Source organism: Scyliorhinus torazame, chromosome 21, assembly GCF_047496885.1.
Source record: "Scyliorhinus torazame isolate Kashiwa2021f chromosome 21, sScyTor2.1, whole genome shotgun sequence".
Classification (NCBI taxonomy): domain Eukaryota; kingdom Metazoa; phylum Chordata; class Chondrichthyes; order Carcharhiniformes; family Scyliorhinidae; genus Scyliorhinus; species Scyliorhinus torazame.
The window spans coordinates 97,176,764-97,194,100 of record NC_092727.1 but is presented as its reverse complement, the minus strand read 5'-3'; the positions used below and the strand labels follow the sequence as shown (position 1 = coordinate 97,194,100).

Below are 17,337 nucleotides of genomic sequence, written 5' to 3'. Positions count from 1 at the left end.
TGCAAATTACATAGATTACACCCAAATTTGCGATATGTTGTACAAATGAATAGAGCACTCTCTTACCATTCATTAAGACAGGTGATCAAGGGTAATTAGGGATGGGCAATAAATGCGCATTCAGTAAATTAATATTTTTTAAATGATCACAATCGAGAAGTAATCTCTTACCATCAGAACTGTCCTGGGATATAAAAGGTAATAATTCAAACTGAATTAGGAGAAATCCATTTGTATTTCAAATGGCCCAGGCTAAGGACAAAAGAACTCACAATCCAAAACTGTGCTTTATCTCCTTTCCTGAAACTTCACTCTTCTATGATTGTGATATCGGTGAACTGTCTAACCTGCATGTTATCTTGGACGGTCCTGTGTGGAAACACACTTGGAATTCAGTCTGTTTAGGGAGACCGAACCATCCAATTCAAACTGGTTCCACCATCCTGGACAGATTTTGCTGCCTTCATTGCCTATTCCTTGCCGCTGCTTTTCAAAAATTCATTCATGGGAATTTATTGCCCATTCCAAATTGCCCTTGAGAAGGTGGTGGTGAGCTTCCTTCTTAAACCCCTGCTGTATCTGTGGTATAGATACACCCACAGTGCTCTTGGGGAGGGAGTTCCAGGATTTTGACCTAGTGACAGTGAAAGAATAGTGATGATGTTCCAAGACCAGATGGAAGTGACTTAGAGGGGAACTTCCAGGTGATAGTGTTCCCAGGTATATGCTGCCCTTGTCCTGCTAGATGAGAAGGGTTGTGGGTTTGGAATGTGCTGTCTGAGGAGCCTTGGTAAGTTCCTGCAGTGCATCTTGTAGATGATACACATTACTGCCACTGTTCATCGATAGTGGAGGGTGTGAATGTTTGTGGATAGGGTGCAAATCAAGCGGTCTGCTTTGTCCTGGAGGTGTCTAGCTTCTTGAGTGTTGTTGGAGTTGCACTCATCCAGGCAAGTGGAGAGTATTCCATCACACTTCTGACAGGTTTCTTGTAGATGATAGTTTGGGGACTCAGGAGGTGAGTTACCAGCTGCAGGATTCCTAGCTTCTGACTTGCTTTAGTGGCTACTTTATTTATATGTCTAATCCAATTCAGTTTCTGGTCAATGGTAACATCCAAGATGTCGATAGATAGGAAAAGGGTTGGGCATTGAATGGCAAGGAGCAATAGTTAGATTCTCTCTTGTTGGAGATGGTCATTACCTTGCACTTGTCAACCTGTATTATTATTGACAGGTATGTTTCCTCCTAGGCCGTAATCACAGCCAACTCTGTGCACTACTCCATCACCATAGCTCTGCTTTTCCTTGCTTCAAAATGCTGGTTCTGCCTGTCATCACTGGTAACTCTTCAGATGTATAGGCACCGGTAAAGGAAGATTTCCTTTCTTTTGTTTACAATGTGTAAACATATTCATTATAAAAAAACATTTATGACCTTGCTGCACATTGCTATACAGAGGAGATCTGCTCTGATAAGTGTTTCCTGTAAATAGATCCCATGTTTCCATTAAAACAAAACCAATGACAGGAACTAGTTAAAGAAAGTCAATCAGTGGGAATTTGTCCGAACTGCTTACTAAACAGATTAATTGTTTAATTGTTCAGAACACCAGCTAAATGGATTCACACTGGATCCTTAACTATAAGTCCTTAATCATTTTGTTTGGCTCAGAAGAGGAAAGGCATTTGACGGAGTTGAATTGAGTTTCCTTAACGATATTTCTGGCTCCCATAATCTGCCTTTAAACTAATGCTCATTGGTCTTGCTTCTTCCATGTATTAATCACATAAGCATTACATAGCGCATTATATTGTTTGCTTCATTCCAGGTCTACTAAGCAATTATGTATAGAACATAGGATAAACCCTATAACTGCCTTTTTGAATAAAGCGTTTCCTAACTCACACCGAAGCTCATTCACCCCTCACCCCTATGTTTGATGACCTTCCTTGATTCCTGGTCCAGCAGTGCTCCAATTTTAAAAATCCCATCGTTGTTTACAAATCTTTCCATGGCCTCATCCCTTTCTTTCCCTGTGGCCTCCTCCAGCCCCACAACCTTCCACCATCTCTGTCCCCTTCCAATCTGGCCTCGTACGCATCATTTGATTGTTGGGCAACCACGCCTTCAGCTGCCCAGTTCCAGATGTTCTGAAATTCTCTCCACACACATCTTCATCCTTTTCCCCACCAACCTCCCTCTCCTTCACCCAAAGGGTTGTGAATCTCTGGAATTCCTTGCCCAGTGAAACAGTTGAGACTCCTTCTTTAAACGTTTTAAGTAAAAGATAGATACCTTTCTAAAGAATAAAGGGATTCGGGGATATGGTGTACGGGCCGGAGAGTGGAGCTGAGTCCACAAAGATCAGCCATGATCTCATTGAATGGCGGAGCAGGCTCGAGGGGCCAGATGGCCTACTCCTGTTCCTAGTTCTTATGTTCTTATGTTCCTCCTTTGAGATGTTCTTTAAAGCCTTCGTCTTTGACAAAGCTTTTGGTCCAGTTATCTCTTACGTAGCTTGGTGTCTAATTTTGTTTGACAGCATATCTATGAAACAGCTTGGGACAGATATTTTCTCGACCAAGATTGAGTGTCAGATAAGCTCTCTGACAACAGAAAAGCAGTGAATGGGTAAAGAGGTAGTGTAAAAGCACAGCTGAATGTTAACAGTACATATATGAAAGCTGACCCTACATCTGTAGATGATGTCACGAAGAGGCTGCATGTAGACGAGAAAGAAGAGGTGGTGAAAAACCCTTGAATATTCTGGAGCTAACAGTGTGGACTGGAAAGAGAGTTCACTGCTGGAGATGCTTTGGCTAAATCAGATAAGTAAGAGTAGAGCCAGTTAGAGTAATCTCAATGTGGTGGGCCAATGGAGAATAGGAGTTTAAATGAAGATGGCATAGTTGACCATGTTGAAGACTGCAGAGAGACCTTGGAGGGATAATGCAGCATATTCACTTTAAAAAAAATAAGGGCACAGTAAGAAGTCTTACAACACCAGGTATGAGGTTAAAATCCAACAGGTTTATTTGGAATCACGAGCTTTCGGAGTGTAGCTCCTTCATTAGGCACGCTCCGAAAGTCATGATTCCAAATAAACCTGTTGGACTTTAACCTGGTGTTGTAAGACTTCTTAATGTGCTCACCCCAGTCCAACACCGGCATCTCCACATCATTAAAAATAAGGGGTCGCTCATTCAAGACAGAGAGGAGGAGAATGTTTTTCTCAGAGGGCCTTGGGTCTCTGTAACTCTATTCCTCAAAAGGCAGTGGAAGCAGAATCTATGAATATTTTTAAGGCTAATCTAGATAGATTCCTGATTTTAAAAAGGGGTGAAAGCTTATTGGAGGTAGGCAGGAAAGTGGTGTTTTAAAAAAATATTTTAATTAAATTTAGCATTTTTACACTGTACACACAAAGAAAAAAAAATGGGACTTTCGGTGGCGGCCATGCGAGAGTAGGTCGCGAATACGGCAGCTCCTGCCGCGAACGGACTCCCCTTTTTGGGAGCTTCAGCGACTCTCCCGCGGTGAAATTCGTGGGGCAAGAAACGCTGGAAAGGTTCCCTGCATCAGTTTATGGAGGGGAACAGAAGTAGGGCTGCGAAGCAAGTGAATGCGGGTGGAATGGGCGCGGGAGCACAAAATGGTGGCCGGCTCGGATCAGGAAGCGTGGGCGCAGGGGTCGCGGGAACAGCAGGACTTCCTCAGAAGCTGCTTTGCAGAGTTAAAAACGGAGATGCTGGCCCCGATGAAGGCCTCAATGGAGAAGATGGTGGAGACCCAGAAGATGCAGGAAAAGGCGATTAAGGAGATCGACAAAAAGGTCTCTGATAACGAAGATGAGATACCTGGTCTGGCCGTCAGGGTGGAGGCGCATGATGACTTGCATAAGAAATGGCAGGAGAGATTGAAAGACTTTGAAAACAGGTCCAGGAGACAAAACCTGCGAATTTTGGGCCTCCCTGAGGGTGTGGAGGGGTCGGATGCGAGTGCATTTGTGATCACATTGCTGTGGACTCTGATGGGGACGGGGGCATTCCCTCGGCCTCTGGGGTGCACAGAGTCCTTGCTAACAAGTCCTTGCCCAAGACTAACAAATCGCCGAGCGCTATGGTGGTGCGATTTCACCGCTTCTCAGACAAGGAACGTGTCTTGCGGTGGGCCAAATAGGAGCGGAGCAGCAAGTGGGAGAACAGCGTAATTTGCATATACCAGGACCTGGGAGCAGAACTGGCCAAGAGGCGCGCTGGATTCAACTATGCTAAGACAGCCCTCCACAACAAAATGGTGAAGTTCGGGCTGCTGCATCCGGTAAGGCTTTGGGTAACGTATCAAGACCGGCATCACCATTTTGATACACCGGACGAGGCGTGGACATTTATCAAACAGGAAAAGTTGGACTCGAGCTAAAGGACAGCTACACTTTGATGAAATGCTCTGGTGGGGATGTGTAACATGATGCTGTCCTAACATAAGATTGGGAGTAATGTTAAATGCTTGAGGGGGCTGGGGAGGTGGCTGGAGGGAGCTATGTTATGTTGTTTCTCTGGCCATGCTCTCTGCTTTTGCGGAGATCAGCCACAGAGGGGGGAGAGGGGCCTTATACTTAGGGCTGCTCTTCAGGCATCTGGAGCCGTTTCTTTTATGGGTCCGGGTTAACGCCCGGGGTTTGTTTCTTGTTTCACTGGGTTTGGGGGGGGGGGTTTGGGGGGGGGGGGATTCTTTGGGGGCTGTAAAGGCAGTTAAATTGGGCTTTCCATGGGAAGAGAGGGGCCCGAATAACGGGACAACAGGATGATCGGAGACAGAGACGGGAGCGTCCGGGGTCACCATGGGTCAGCTGACTCACGGAAACGTAATGGGGGGAGCTGGTGCTTGACTTGGGGGATTGGGATCTTGGGGTGGGGGGGGGCCTCCAGTGGGAGGACTGCTGTGAGCGGGGCGTTAATCTCAAGGGTGGAGGGGATGGAGTACTCGGCCATTGCAGTCTCTGACCATACTCCGTACTGGGTGGACTTGCGACTTGGTGAAGAGAGCGGGCAGTGCCCACTCTGGAGGCTAGATGTGGGACTGCTAGTGGATGATGAGGTTTGTGGGCGGATAAATAGGAACATCCAAAACTACTTGGAAACAAATGATAAGGGAGAGGTAACAGCGACTACGGTTTGGGAGGCTCTGAAGGCAGTTATCAGAGGGGAGTTAATTTCTATCAGATCCCATAGGGAGAAGAAAGAATGAGCGGAGAGAGAAAGAGGCTGGTAGAGGAGATACTCAGAGTGGACAGGAGTTACGCGGACACCCACGAGATGGGGCTACTGAAGGAGCGCCGGAGACTGCAGGCGGAGTTTGATCTGCTGACCACATGGAAAGCGGTAGCACAGCTGAGGAAGGTAAAAGGGGCAGTCTATGAATATGGGGAGAAAGTGAATAGAATGCTGGCGCATCAACTTCGTAGGAGAGAGGCAGCCAGGGAAACTGGGGGAGTTAGGGATAAGGAAGGTAACATGGTCTTGGACCCAGAGGAGGTGAACAAAGTCTTTAAGGAGTTTTATGGTAAACTGTACGAGTCAGAACCTCCGGCGGGAGGGGAAGGGATGAAGCAATTCATGGACCAATTGAGGTTTCCAAAGGTGGAAGAGGATTTGGTGGAGGGACTGGGGCCCCCGATATAGTTGGAGGAGATTGTTAAGGGCCTAGAAAGTATGCAGTCAGGCAAGGCCCTGGGGCTGGACGGCTATCCTGTAGAAATCTACAAGAAATTTTCCGGAACTGTTGAGTCCACTCCTGCTAAGGACCTTTTAACGAGGCTAAAGAGAGAGGAACCCTCCCACCAACAATGTCACAGGCCTCGATCTCACTCATTCTCAAACGAGAGAAATATCCGCTACAATGTGGGTCCTTGTAGCACCGTCAATATGACGCGAGGCAGGTTGAGGTAATGTCAATTGAAGGCTTTATTAAGCAGAACTTTATCCCCAGCAGCGTGGTTACAGAATGCAGCTGCTGAGGGAAATGGAGGGAAAAGCTGGGTTCTTATACCGGCATTTCTGGGCGGAGTCCAGTAGGTGGCAGATCCTATCAGGACCTGGCATCCCTCCACCAATAGCCTGTCGCCACGTGGTGTACCGTATTACCCCTAATACATACCACCACAGTCCTACAGACCGATATCGCTCTTGAACGTAGATGCCAAATTGCTGGCCAAGATTTTGGCCACTAGAATAGAGGACTGTGTTCCAGGGGTGATGGGGGGGATCAGACAGGCTTCGTTAAGGGCAGGCAACTGAAGTCCAATGTACGGAGGCTCCTAAACATTGTTATAATGCCCTCAGAAGGAGGGGAGGCAGAAGTAGTGGCTGCGACGGATGCAGAGAAAGCCTTTGACCGGGAGGAATGGGAGTACCTGTGGGAAACGCTAAGAAGGTTTGGTTTCGGTGCGGGATTCATAGTGTGGGTCAACCTACTTTATCAGGCCCCTGTAGCAAGTGTATGCACGAACAGGGTGAGGTCGGAGTATTTTAGGCTTCACTGAGGGATGAGGTAGGGGTCTCCCTGTTACTATTTTCCCTTGCAATAGAGGCGTTGGCCATAGCGCTGAGGGCTTCAAAGAACTGGCAGGGGTTGGTTCGGGGGGAAGGAGGAGCATCGGGTCTCGCTCTACGCGGATGATCTGCTCCTGTATATTTCGGACCCACTAGAGGGGATGGGGGAGGTCATGCAGATTCTGAGGGACTTTGGTAACTTTTCGGGGTACAAATTAAACGAGAGGAAAAGCGAGATGTTCGTGATCCAAGCTAAAGGGCAGGAGAAGAAACTGGGAGAGCTTCCACTTAAGATGGTAAAGAAGAGCTTTCGGTACCTAGGCATACAGGTGGCTCGAAACTGGGATGCCCTCCACAAGCTTAACTTATCCCGGCTGGTAGAGCAGATGGAGGGGGACTTTAAAAGGCGCTGCCGAATTTTTGCAGCTACTGCTGGGCAGCTAATATAGCCATGATTAGGAAATGGGTATTGGGGGAGGGGTCGACGTGGGAGCGGTTAGAGGCGGCGTCATGGAAAGGCACCAGCTTAGGGGCACTCGTAACGGCACCTCTGCCGTTCTCGCCGGCGCGCTACTCCTCAAGTCCGGTGGTGGTGGCGGCACTAAAGATCTGGGGTCAGTGGCGAAGGCACAGGAAGGTGGAAGCAGCCTCAGTTTGGACTCCAATACGCAACAATCACAGATTTGTTCCGGGCAAGATAGACGGAGGGTTTCAAAGCTGGCATAGGGCAGGTATTAAGAGGATGGGGCACCTGTTCATAGGCATGACCTTTCCCAGCTTGAAGGCGCTGGAGGAGAAATTTAATCTGCCCCCTGGAAATGCCTTCAGATACCTTTCCAAAAAAACAGGTGGCGACATTTCCATTGCTACCCCCACGTAGGATACAGGATAGGGTGGTCTCTGGCACCTGGGTAGGGGAGGGGAAGATGTCGGATATCTACCAAGAACTACAGGAGGCGGAGGAAGCCCCAGTGGTGGAACTTAAGGGCAAATGGGAGGAGGAGCTAGGTGGGGAGCTGGTTGCGGGCCTGTGGGCTGATGCCCTAAGCAGGGTTAATTCCTCCTCATCATGTGCCAGGCTTAGCTTAATTCAGTTTAAGGTGGTCCATCGGGCACACATGACGGCAGCAAGAATGAGCAAGTTCTTTGGGGTTGAGGATAGATGTGCGAGATGTGCGGGAAGCCCAGCGATCTATGTCCATATGTTCTGGGCATGTCCGGCATGTATGGCAGGGATTCGCTAAGGCAGTGTCCAAGATCCTAACCACGTGGGTGGTGCCGAGTCCAGAGATAGCGATCTTTGGTGTGTCAGACGATCCGGGGGGTTCAGGAAGTGAAAGAGGCCAAGGTTTTGGCCTTTGCCTCCCTGGTAGCCCGGAGACGGATCCTTTTAATGTGGAGGGACTCGAAACCCCCGAGTGTGGAGACCTGGGTTGGTGACATGGCTGGGTTTCTCAGTCTTGAGAAAGTAAAGTTTGCCTCTCGGAGGTGTCAGCCGTTCCTCGACTCTCTAACAGGAAAAAGACAATGTTGTCGAGGAGAATACTGAGATTCAGGCTACTAGACTAGAAGGGCTTGAGGTTCATAAGGCGGGGGTGTTAGTAATTCTTGAAAGTGTGAAAATAGATAAATCCCCTGGGCCGGATGGGATTTATCATGGGATTCTCTGGGAAGCTAGGGAGGAGATTGCTGAGCCTTTGGCTTTGATCTTTAAGTCATCTTTGTCTAAAGGAATAGTGCCAGAAGACTGGAGGATAGCAAATGTTGTCCCCTTGTTCAAGAAGGTGAGTAGAGACAACCCCGGTAACTATAGACCAGTGAGCCTTACTTCTGTTGTGGGCAAAATCTTGGGAAAGGTTTATAAGAGATAGGATGTATAATCATCAGGAAAGAAATAATTTGATTAGAGATAGTCAACACGGTTTTGTGAAGGATAGGTCGTGCCTCACAAACCTTATTGAGTTCTTTGAGAAGGTGACCAAACAGGTGGATGAGGGTAAAGCAGTTGATGTGGTGGAGTATATGGATTTCAATAAAGCATTTGATAAGGTTCCCAACGGTAGGCTACTGCAGAAAATACGGAGGCATGGGATTCAGGGTGGGATTTAGCAGTTTGGATCAGAAATTGGCTGGCTGGAAGAAGACAAAGGGTGGTGGTTGATGGGAAATGTTCAGACTGGAGTCCAGTTACTAGTGGTGTACCACAAGGATCTGTTTTGGGGCCACTGCTGTTTGTCATTTTTATAAATGACCTGGAGGAGGGCGTAGAAGGATGGGTGAGTAAATTTGCAGGTAACACTAAAGTCGGTGGAGTTGTGGACAGTGCGGAAGGATGTTACAAGTTACAGAGGGACATAGATAAGCTGCAGCACTGGGCTGAGAGGTGGCAAATGGAGTTTAATGCAGAAAAGTGTGAGATGATTCATTTTGGAAGGAATAACAGGAAGACAGAGTACTGGGCTAATGGCAAGATTCTTGGCAGTGTGGATGAGCAGAGAGATCTCTGTGTCCATGTACATAGATCCCTGAAAGTTGCCACCCAGGTTGAGAGGGTTGTTAAGAAAGTGTACGGTGTGTTAGCTTTTATTGGTAGAGGGATTGAGTTTTGGAGCCATGAGGTCATGTTGCAGCTGTACAAAACTCTGGTGCGGCGGCATTTGGAGTATTGCGTGCAATTCTGGTCGCTGCATTATAGGAAGGATGTGGAAGCATTGGAAAGGGTGCAGAGGAGATTTACCAGAATGTTGCCTGGTGTGGAGGGAAGTTCTTATGAGGAAAGGCTGAGGGACTTGAGGCTGTTTTCGTTAGAGAGAAGAAGGTTAAGAGGTGACTTAATTGAGGCATACAAGATGATCAGAGGATTGGATAGGGTGGACAGTGAGAGCCTTTTTCCTCGGATGGTGATGTCTAGCACGAGGGGACATAGCTTTAAATTGAGGGGAGATAAATATAGGACAGATGTCAGAAGTAGGTTCTTTACTCAGAGAGTAGTAAGGGCGTGGAATGCCCTGCCTGCAACAGTAGTGGACTCGCCAACACTAAGGGCATTCAAGTGGTCATTGGATAGACATATGGACAATAAGGGAATAGTGTAGATGGGCTTTAGAGTGGTTTCACAGGTCGGCGCAACATCGAGGGCTGAAGGGCCTGTACTGTTATGTTCTATGTTCTATGTTCTCCAGGAGAGCATTAAAATGTCAGCAGCAGCAGCAACCGGGGTGGGGGTGGGGGTGGGGGGGGGGAGAATGTTCACTTACTGCATATTATTTTCTTTAAAAAATTATTATATAATGTTAACGTTCTTCTTGTTTTGTTAAATGTTGCTAATGGTTATGTAAAAATTTTGTTTCGATAAAAATTTGAATAAAAATAATTTGAAAAAAAAAAGAAAATAAAATGGATGAGAGGGTAACAGTTTACATGTTGTACCATTTTGTTGCCGCCCTTCCACCCTCACCCCCACAACCTTGGACAGTGCCTCGAAGAAGGCTGTCCAGACCCTCACAAGCCTGGGGTATGCCCAGAACATGTGGGCGTGGTTGGCTGGGCCTTCCTGGCACCGTTCACATTTGACCTCAACCTCCGTGAAGAACCTGCTCTTTCAGGTTCTTGTCAGGTGTCCTTTGTGCACCACTTTTAGCTGCATGAGGCTTAGCCTTGTGCAGGAGGAGGTAGAGTTGGCCCTGTTCAGTGCTTCGCTCCAGAGTCCCCTCCCTACTTCCATCCCTAACTCTTCCTTCCATTTCTCCCTTGTCCCATCTAGTGGGGAGCGTGTCCTTTCTAAAATTTGTCCGTATATGTCTCTACAGTTCCCCTTTCCCAGACTATCCGGATCCAGTAATTCCTCCAACATTGCATCTCTCAAGGCCCTAGGGTACCTCATTGTCTTCATGCGGAGAAAGGTTTTTATTTGCAAATGTCAGAGTTCCTGTCCGTTTGGTAGTTCAAGACTCTCTGTCAGCTCTTCTAGGGTCGCTAGTCTGTCCCCTGTGTAAAAATCCCTACCTGTCAGTGTCCCCGCGACCTGTCTCCACCTCTTAAAGGTGGGGGGCGATTCTCTGCGGTGCGGACCAAGTGCCTGCGCCGTCGTGAATGCCGTCGCGTTTCACGACGGCGCGAACAGGGCCCGGGCACGACCTGCCGCTCCAGCGTTCTTACCGCCGTGCCAACCCGCACATGCGCAGTTGAGGCAGCCCAATCCCACGCATGCGCAGTTGGGCTGTGCCATCCTGCGCATGCGCGGGGAACTTCTTACGCGCGCTGGCCCCTCACCAACATGGCGCCGGTGTTCTGGGGCCGCGCGCAGAAGGAGGTAGGCCCGGGGGGGGGGGGAGAGTCCCGCCCGCCGATCGGTGGGCCCCGATCGTGGGCCAGACCCCATCGGGGCCCCCCCCACCCCGGTGAAGGAGCCCTCCTCCCCCCTCCACAGGCCGCCCCCCAGCATTCCCGCAGAGCTCCTGCCAGCAGCGACCGGGGTGGACGGTGCCGGCGGGAACCTGTCGTGACGTAGCGGCCGCTCAGCCCATTCGGGCCGGAGAATCGGCGCTCGCCGTTTGCGGCGATTCTCCGAGCGGCCTGGCGCAAATCGCGCGGCGCTCGTTTCAGGTGGGTGGGAGAATCGCGCGCGGGCGTCGGGGCGGCGTGTCGCGATTCGCGTGGCGCCCCGGCGATTCTCCCTCCCGGCGTGTGGGAGTAGAATCGCGCCCGTGGTGTCTGGCATGGCTGGTGGAAACCTGTGTTGATGCAGATGGGGGTCACGGTAGAAGGAAAGTGGTGTTGAGGTTACAATCAGATCAACCATGTCTTATTGAATGGCGGAGCAGGCACGAATGGTCTACTCCTGCTCCTAATTGATATGTTTGTCACAGAATATGTAGCTTTAGACTTATGTTAGGTACTGTATCCGGGTAGAAACCTGATTTGATAGATTCTAACAGGAAGTTGCAGAATGATGCAGATTTGGGAGGCAACAAATGGATCATGGAATTTGGGGAAAGTACATTAGTTTACAAGGACAGAGAGTATATTTTTGAAGAGGGCGGGCGGCGAAAGAAGTGGTTGATGGCTGAAGCCATTGAAAGGGAGAAGGTATTACCCGAGGAGAGGGGTCCTTGTGCGGCGTTATCTTGCAAGGCAGGAAGAGGATTAATTTGATCCAGTGAAAATTAGATTTAAAGTTCTGGACTTGACTTCTAAGTCAAAGGATTTCCATTGAATTACATAATGACATCTTGCTCAAGCAGCAGACATAGCTGCTAATGAGGAAACTGAGTTTATACTTAATGATGTAAGAACCACGACTTTCAATACATTTTGAGATAGATTCTGGACACCATGAATTAGAAATTCAGAGCCTACATGTCACTGTTTCCTCAGTGGTCAAACAGAGCAGTGATTGATGGGAAGACTGCTAACAGATGGAACATGTACTCAAAGCACAGGAAAAGATGAGAAACGGTCACATCACTGGCAACACCTTGCTTTTGGACAAGACATGGGAAAGTCTTGAAAGTTAGCAGTCTGTTGCAGCAGGAGCAAGACAGACTATTTCTGACATAAAGGCAGACCAGCTGTACCTGACACATTATGACACACAAAAGCCAGACAATGGCCATCTCCAACAAGAGAAAATCTCACCATCTCCCCTTGATGTTCAACAGCATTATCATTGCTGAAACCCCACCTTCAACATACAGGGGGTTTCCATGGACCGAAAGTAACTGGACCGGCAATATAAATACTGAGCTACAGGAGCAGATCAAGGGCTGAGTATGCTGCAGCAAGAAATTCGTTTTTTGATTCCACAAAGCCTGTCCATCAACTACAAGGCACAAGCCAGCAGCGTGATGGAGCGCTCTGTACTTGCCAGGGTGAGTATTCCCTGGTCAAGAGCCCAACACCAAAGCAGCTTGATTAGCACTCCATCCACTGCCTTAAACATTTGCTCCCTGCACCACCGGTGCACAATGGCAGCATTGGGTAAGGGCGGTACGGTAGCACAGTGATTAGCACTGTTGCTTCACAGCGCCAGGGACCCAGGTTCGATTCTCGGCTTCACTGTCTGTGAGGAGTCTGCCCATTCTCCCCGTGTCTGCATGGGTTTACTCCGGGCGCTCAGGTTTCCTCCCACAAGTCCTGAAAGACGTGCTGTTAGGTAATTTGGACATTCTGAATTCTCCCTCAGTGTACCCAAACAGGCGGCTTAGGGATTTTCACATTAATCTCATTGCAGTGTTAATGTAAGTCCACTTGTGACACTTAGAAAGCTTATTATTATTATTAGATGCACTGTAAAAACTCATCAAGCCTCCTTTGACAATGCCTTCCAAATGTGCAGCCTATCACCTAGAAGGAAAAGAGCAGCAGACGTATGCGAAAATTACCAGCTGCAAATTCTCCTCCAGTCACACACCATCCTGACGTGGAACTATATCGTCAGGCGTTCATTGTTACTGGGTCAGGAACCTAAAACTCCCTTCCTAACAGTAAGGTGGCATACCTACCATTTGGACTGTAGCAATTAAAGAGCGCTGCACAGCAATACCTTCTCAAGGGGAAATAAAAATGTGCAACAAGTGCTGAGTTAGCTATATTTCATGAAAGAATAAAAATAAATTGATTTTGCAGCACACTGAATAAAAGCAGACCTCACCTAAATCATTCATATGCAATCCTTCCAATAGAAGACCACACTGGAGTAATGACATAGAAATACTGTTGTGTATTATTATGCATACTGGTTTTAGTGGCCGCGCAGGAGTCCACAAAGGGAGGCGTAAAGAAACTTGTTTTTATTAATAAACAACTATTTACACAATACACTTCAGGTTCCAGCAGGGACTATTCTGCGAGGCTCCCATTCGGGCCAAGCCTTTATTGCCAGAGCCTATTACTCCACTGGTAGGAACCTTCCCCTCAGCGGGGGGAACTCGTATTCTACGAAGCTTACGGAAGGCTAATTGGTCCATCCCCGTAGGTCTCGTGTGGGTTATAACACTGGTAGATGCAGCAACAGATTAGGTTAGACACATACTGAACCTCACTACTATCTTCCACAGAGAAACAAAATCATATAAAATTTTCAGTCATCAAGATGAATTTTAGACCTCATACTGCTGGCACTCAGGACATATTGGAACATTGTCAATGCACAATCTAAGATTTTCTGGCAGTTGATTTCAATGGAATTAAAATTGCTCAAAACCAACGGTAGTTTTCTCATACACACTGAGTGTGTGTGATGGCTTGATAATAATAATAATAAACTTTATTGTCACAAGTAGGCTTACGTTAACACTGAAATGAAGTTACTGTGAAAGGCCCCTAGTTGCCACAAATCGGCACCTGTTCGTGTACACAGAGGGAGAATTCAGAATGTCCAATTCACCTAACAAGCACGTCTTTCGGTAATTGTGGGAGGAAACCGGAGCACCCGGAGGAAACCCACGCAGACACAGGGAGAACATGCAGACTCCACACCGACAGTGACCCAAGCCGGGAATCGAACCTGGGACCCTGGCGCTGAGAAGCTAACCACTGTGCTACCGTTCCGACAATGTGGTTTTCAATGTGTGTAAATAGGACTATTAATGATTCGTGATATATAACGGTTCTAATTGTTATAACTCTCACAAGAGTTATGGGGACGACCCGATTGATCTCCCTGTGGGACCCGTGGAATACGAGCTCCCCCTCGAATGGGCAGAGGTCCATTAGCTGAGGCTCATAGAATCACCTGTCAAAATCCGGCCCGGATTGGGACCCGCATGATCGGTAGTCCCGGTTGGGACCTTTGTGCTGTATACCATGTTGTGGCTTTTTCGTTTGGCTGAAAATAAACTGTCATTTGGATTTACCTTCTCAGGTCTCCTGACCGTTTATACTAATGAAATATAAAAACAACCTCAGGAAAAGACTTCCTCCTGCGGTTGTTATACTTCTAGTGCAGATTCAACATTGTTGCCAGGCTGATCTTCTTCCTCCTCCTCTTCCTGCCCAGCTCGTGGCTGTTCATGTTGGAAGAAGACTTGCTTGATTGGTATGTTTTGCAGCATACAGTTTACAACTAGTCTGCTACCAATTCTCTCCAGGGCATATTGTGGTATTGCACTCAATACTGGGTACCACAATTCAGCAAGGATATCAAGGCCTTGGAGCAGAGAAATGCTAAAATAGTACCGAGGATGAGAGGCTTCATTAATTTGGAGAGAAAGGAGAAGCTAGTGTTCAATGTGTGCACATGCTTGTTTTGAGGATCCAGTGATTGAACACTGAAGTTATCACCCACATTTTGAGCACGTGATACAAGCAGTCAACAAACTAACTTTGGGGTGGCATGTTGGCACAGTGGTTAGCACTGCTGCCTCACAGCACCAGGGACCCGGGTTCAATTCTGCCCTAGGGTGACCGCCTGTGGGGAGTTTGCATATTCTACCCGTATCTGTGTACATTTCCTCCAGGTGTTCCAGTTTCCTCCCATAGTCCAAGGGTGTGCAGGTGAGGTGGATTAGCCATGCTAAAATTTCCCCTTTGTGTTCTGAGTTACGGAGATAGGGCGGGAGAGTGGGCCTAGGTAGGGTACTCTAACAGAGGGTCGTTGCAGACCCGATGGGCCGAATGGCCTTCTTCTGCACTGTAGGAATTCTACATCATCACCCTGGAACAAATGAAGATTCCCTCAACATGAACATCATGGGCACTATCAAGCCTCACACATGAACACTGGTCTCTTGGGTAAATATCAAAGAGTGATATCAAGTCCATAGAGCCGTGCCACAACACAGAATCCTAATCTTCCAAAACAGAAAAGGAAAACATTTTCAGGACCTTTGGATATTGTATTTTATGGAAACTCATACCATTACATGAGTTTGTCTTCCAGGAATTTGCCCACAAACTAGGAGTTAGATTCCGGACACCATGAGTTAGAAATAAACAGATCCCCCAATGTATTTCCTCAACATATTTATACAATATCAGTTGTTCCATTCTTCTAGCCTTTAGTGATATAGGCACAATCTTTATCAGGTCTCAATGAAGAAATTGCCTTACCTGCAGTCGTCAAAGTGTCTTTGGTAGCTGTTTCTGGTATAGCTAAGAGATAATTTCAATCTATATTGCTCCTTTCCTTGTGTCATTTTGACTGAAGGCAGTAAGTGAGTGCGATCAGTTTATCTGGAATGTTAGTGTAGTCACCATAAACTGAAGGAGTTCAGTCTTTCCATTGTAATTTGTTTACAGTAAAGAGGCCAGGAGTTAAGACTGGTCACATCCCGTTTACTCCGGACCGATTACCATCAAATTGCCACAGATGGTAGTGTAAAATCAAAAACCCTGTTGTGAGGTTTCAAAGGCGCAACTTGACAAATTTATTCAACATTGAATTAAAATTGGAGGGATAGCGCCCTGCATGAAGCACCTAGTTGATCCTTTCTGATTGTGATAGTCACATAGTCAACTATCAATAGACACTGATAATTGATGTGAAATAAGCTGTAGAGCATACACATTATATCAATTATTTTTCAATTCCCCCCCCCCCCCTCATCTCCAGACAGTGCTTACTGGTGATTCAGGTATATCTCCTTGTGTCAGGAAGCTTAAGTTCCCATCAGTTTTGGATCAGTTGGCACAACTATTATCTAAAAATTCCTAATTACATGAACAGACGAGACTGTTATATACAACATTTCCCAGTTATGTGTGTATATAATGTAATTATATCCAGCTTTTATCAATTATGGCATGTATTGAAATTTATATTATATATGCATGTTATACTATGTTTAATAACTAACACATGTATTCAAAGAAGGCAAACTGCATATGGTGTTAATACTTTATTAACCTTCAAATACAGAGGACGTTATCACAAACTGATGTAGCATGTTATACTAACCCATTCTTATGTACACTGGCATTAAGGACCTTGGCATATTTCAGAAACTTACCTACACTCTATGCCATGTTATTAATCCTAACACTATTGTTACTGACCCAATGTTACATGGGCTCTTACATTACCAACTCTCCCTCACAAACCCTAAGCCAGCATTGATAAACATTTTCGTATGAAAAGTATGCCTAGCCTTGAAGGTGGGAAGTTGTGATTCCATGAAATAATAATAACTGGCCTGTTTGAAATGATCGACCAGTTGAAATATCAGATACAAAAGGATGAAGTTGGTCACTTACCTCGTGTATGCCCATGCTCAGTCTGATCATCTGCGGATGTTACACGGAGAGCACTCTGAATTTTGGGAAGGTTTGTGCCTTCTCTACAAAATGAAGAACAGCAGCAGCATTAGACTCCAGCTCAGGGTCTAATGGTGACCAAATGACATGTGTGAATTTTTTTATCTGTTAAAAATGTGCTTCTTTTCACACCTTGTAACCTCAACATCACATTCATTTCCCATTTCAAATGATGTGACAATTGTTTTCAAATAAATTTATCTGGGTTATTTTATTTTAGCGCGACATGATGGCACAGTGGCTGGCACTGCTGCCTCACAGCGCCAGAGACCCCGGTTCGATTCCGGCCTTCGGTAGCTGTCTGTGTGGAGTTTGTACGCTCGCCCCATGTCCGTGTGGGTTTCCTCCAGATGCTCTGGTTTCCTCCCACAGTCGTACGGGTTAGGTGGATTGGCTACGATAAATTGCCTCTTCGTATCCAGGGATGCACAAGTTATGTTATGGGGTTACAGGGATAGGAGAGGATGGATAGGTGAATGGACATGGGTAGAGTGCTCTTTCAGTGCAGACGTGACGGGCCAATGACCTC

General features: G+C 47.0%; 1 protein-coding gene and 1 long non-coding RNA gene across 3 annotated transcripts in view; one reads left to right on the top strand and one right to left on the bottom strand.

Moving 5' to 3' along the window:
- The window catches only part of LOC140398430 (uncharacterized), a 202,117-nt gene that overhangs the window by 81,245 nt on the left and 103,535 nt on the right, over positions 1 to 17,337 (top strand). The window lies entirely within an intron of this gene.
- LOC140398427 (anion exchange protein 2-like) overlaps positions 1 to 17,337 on the bottom strand; it is a 131,745-nt gene that overhangs the window by 87,481 nt on the left and 26,927 nt on the right. For both annotated transcript variants that reach the window (XM_072487103.1, XM_072487104.1), the window contains one exon: positions 16,749 to 16,831. In XM_072487103.1, coding sequence (XP_072343204.1) covers positions 16,749 to 16,831 — 83 coding nt within the window. The remainder of the gene's footprint in view (positions 1 to 16,748; positions 16,832 to 17,337) is intronic.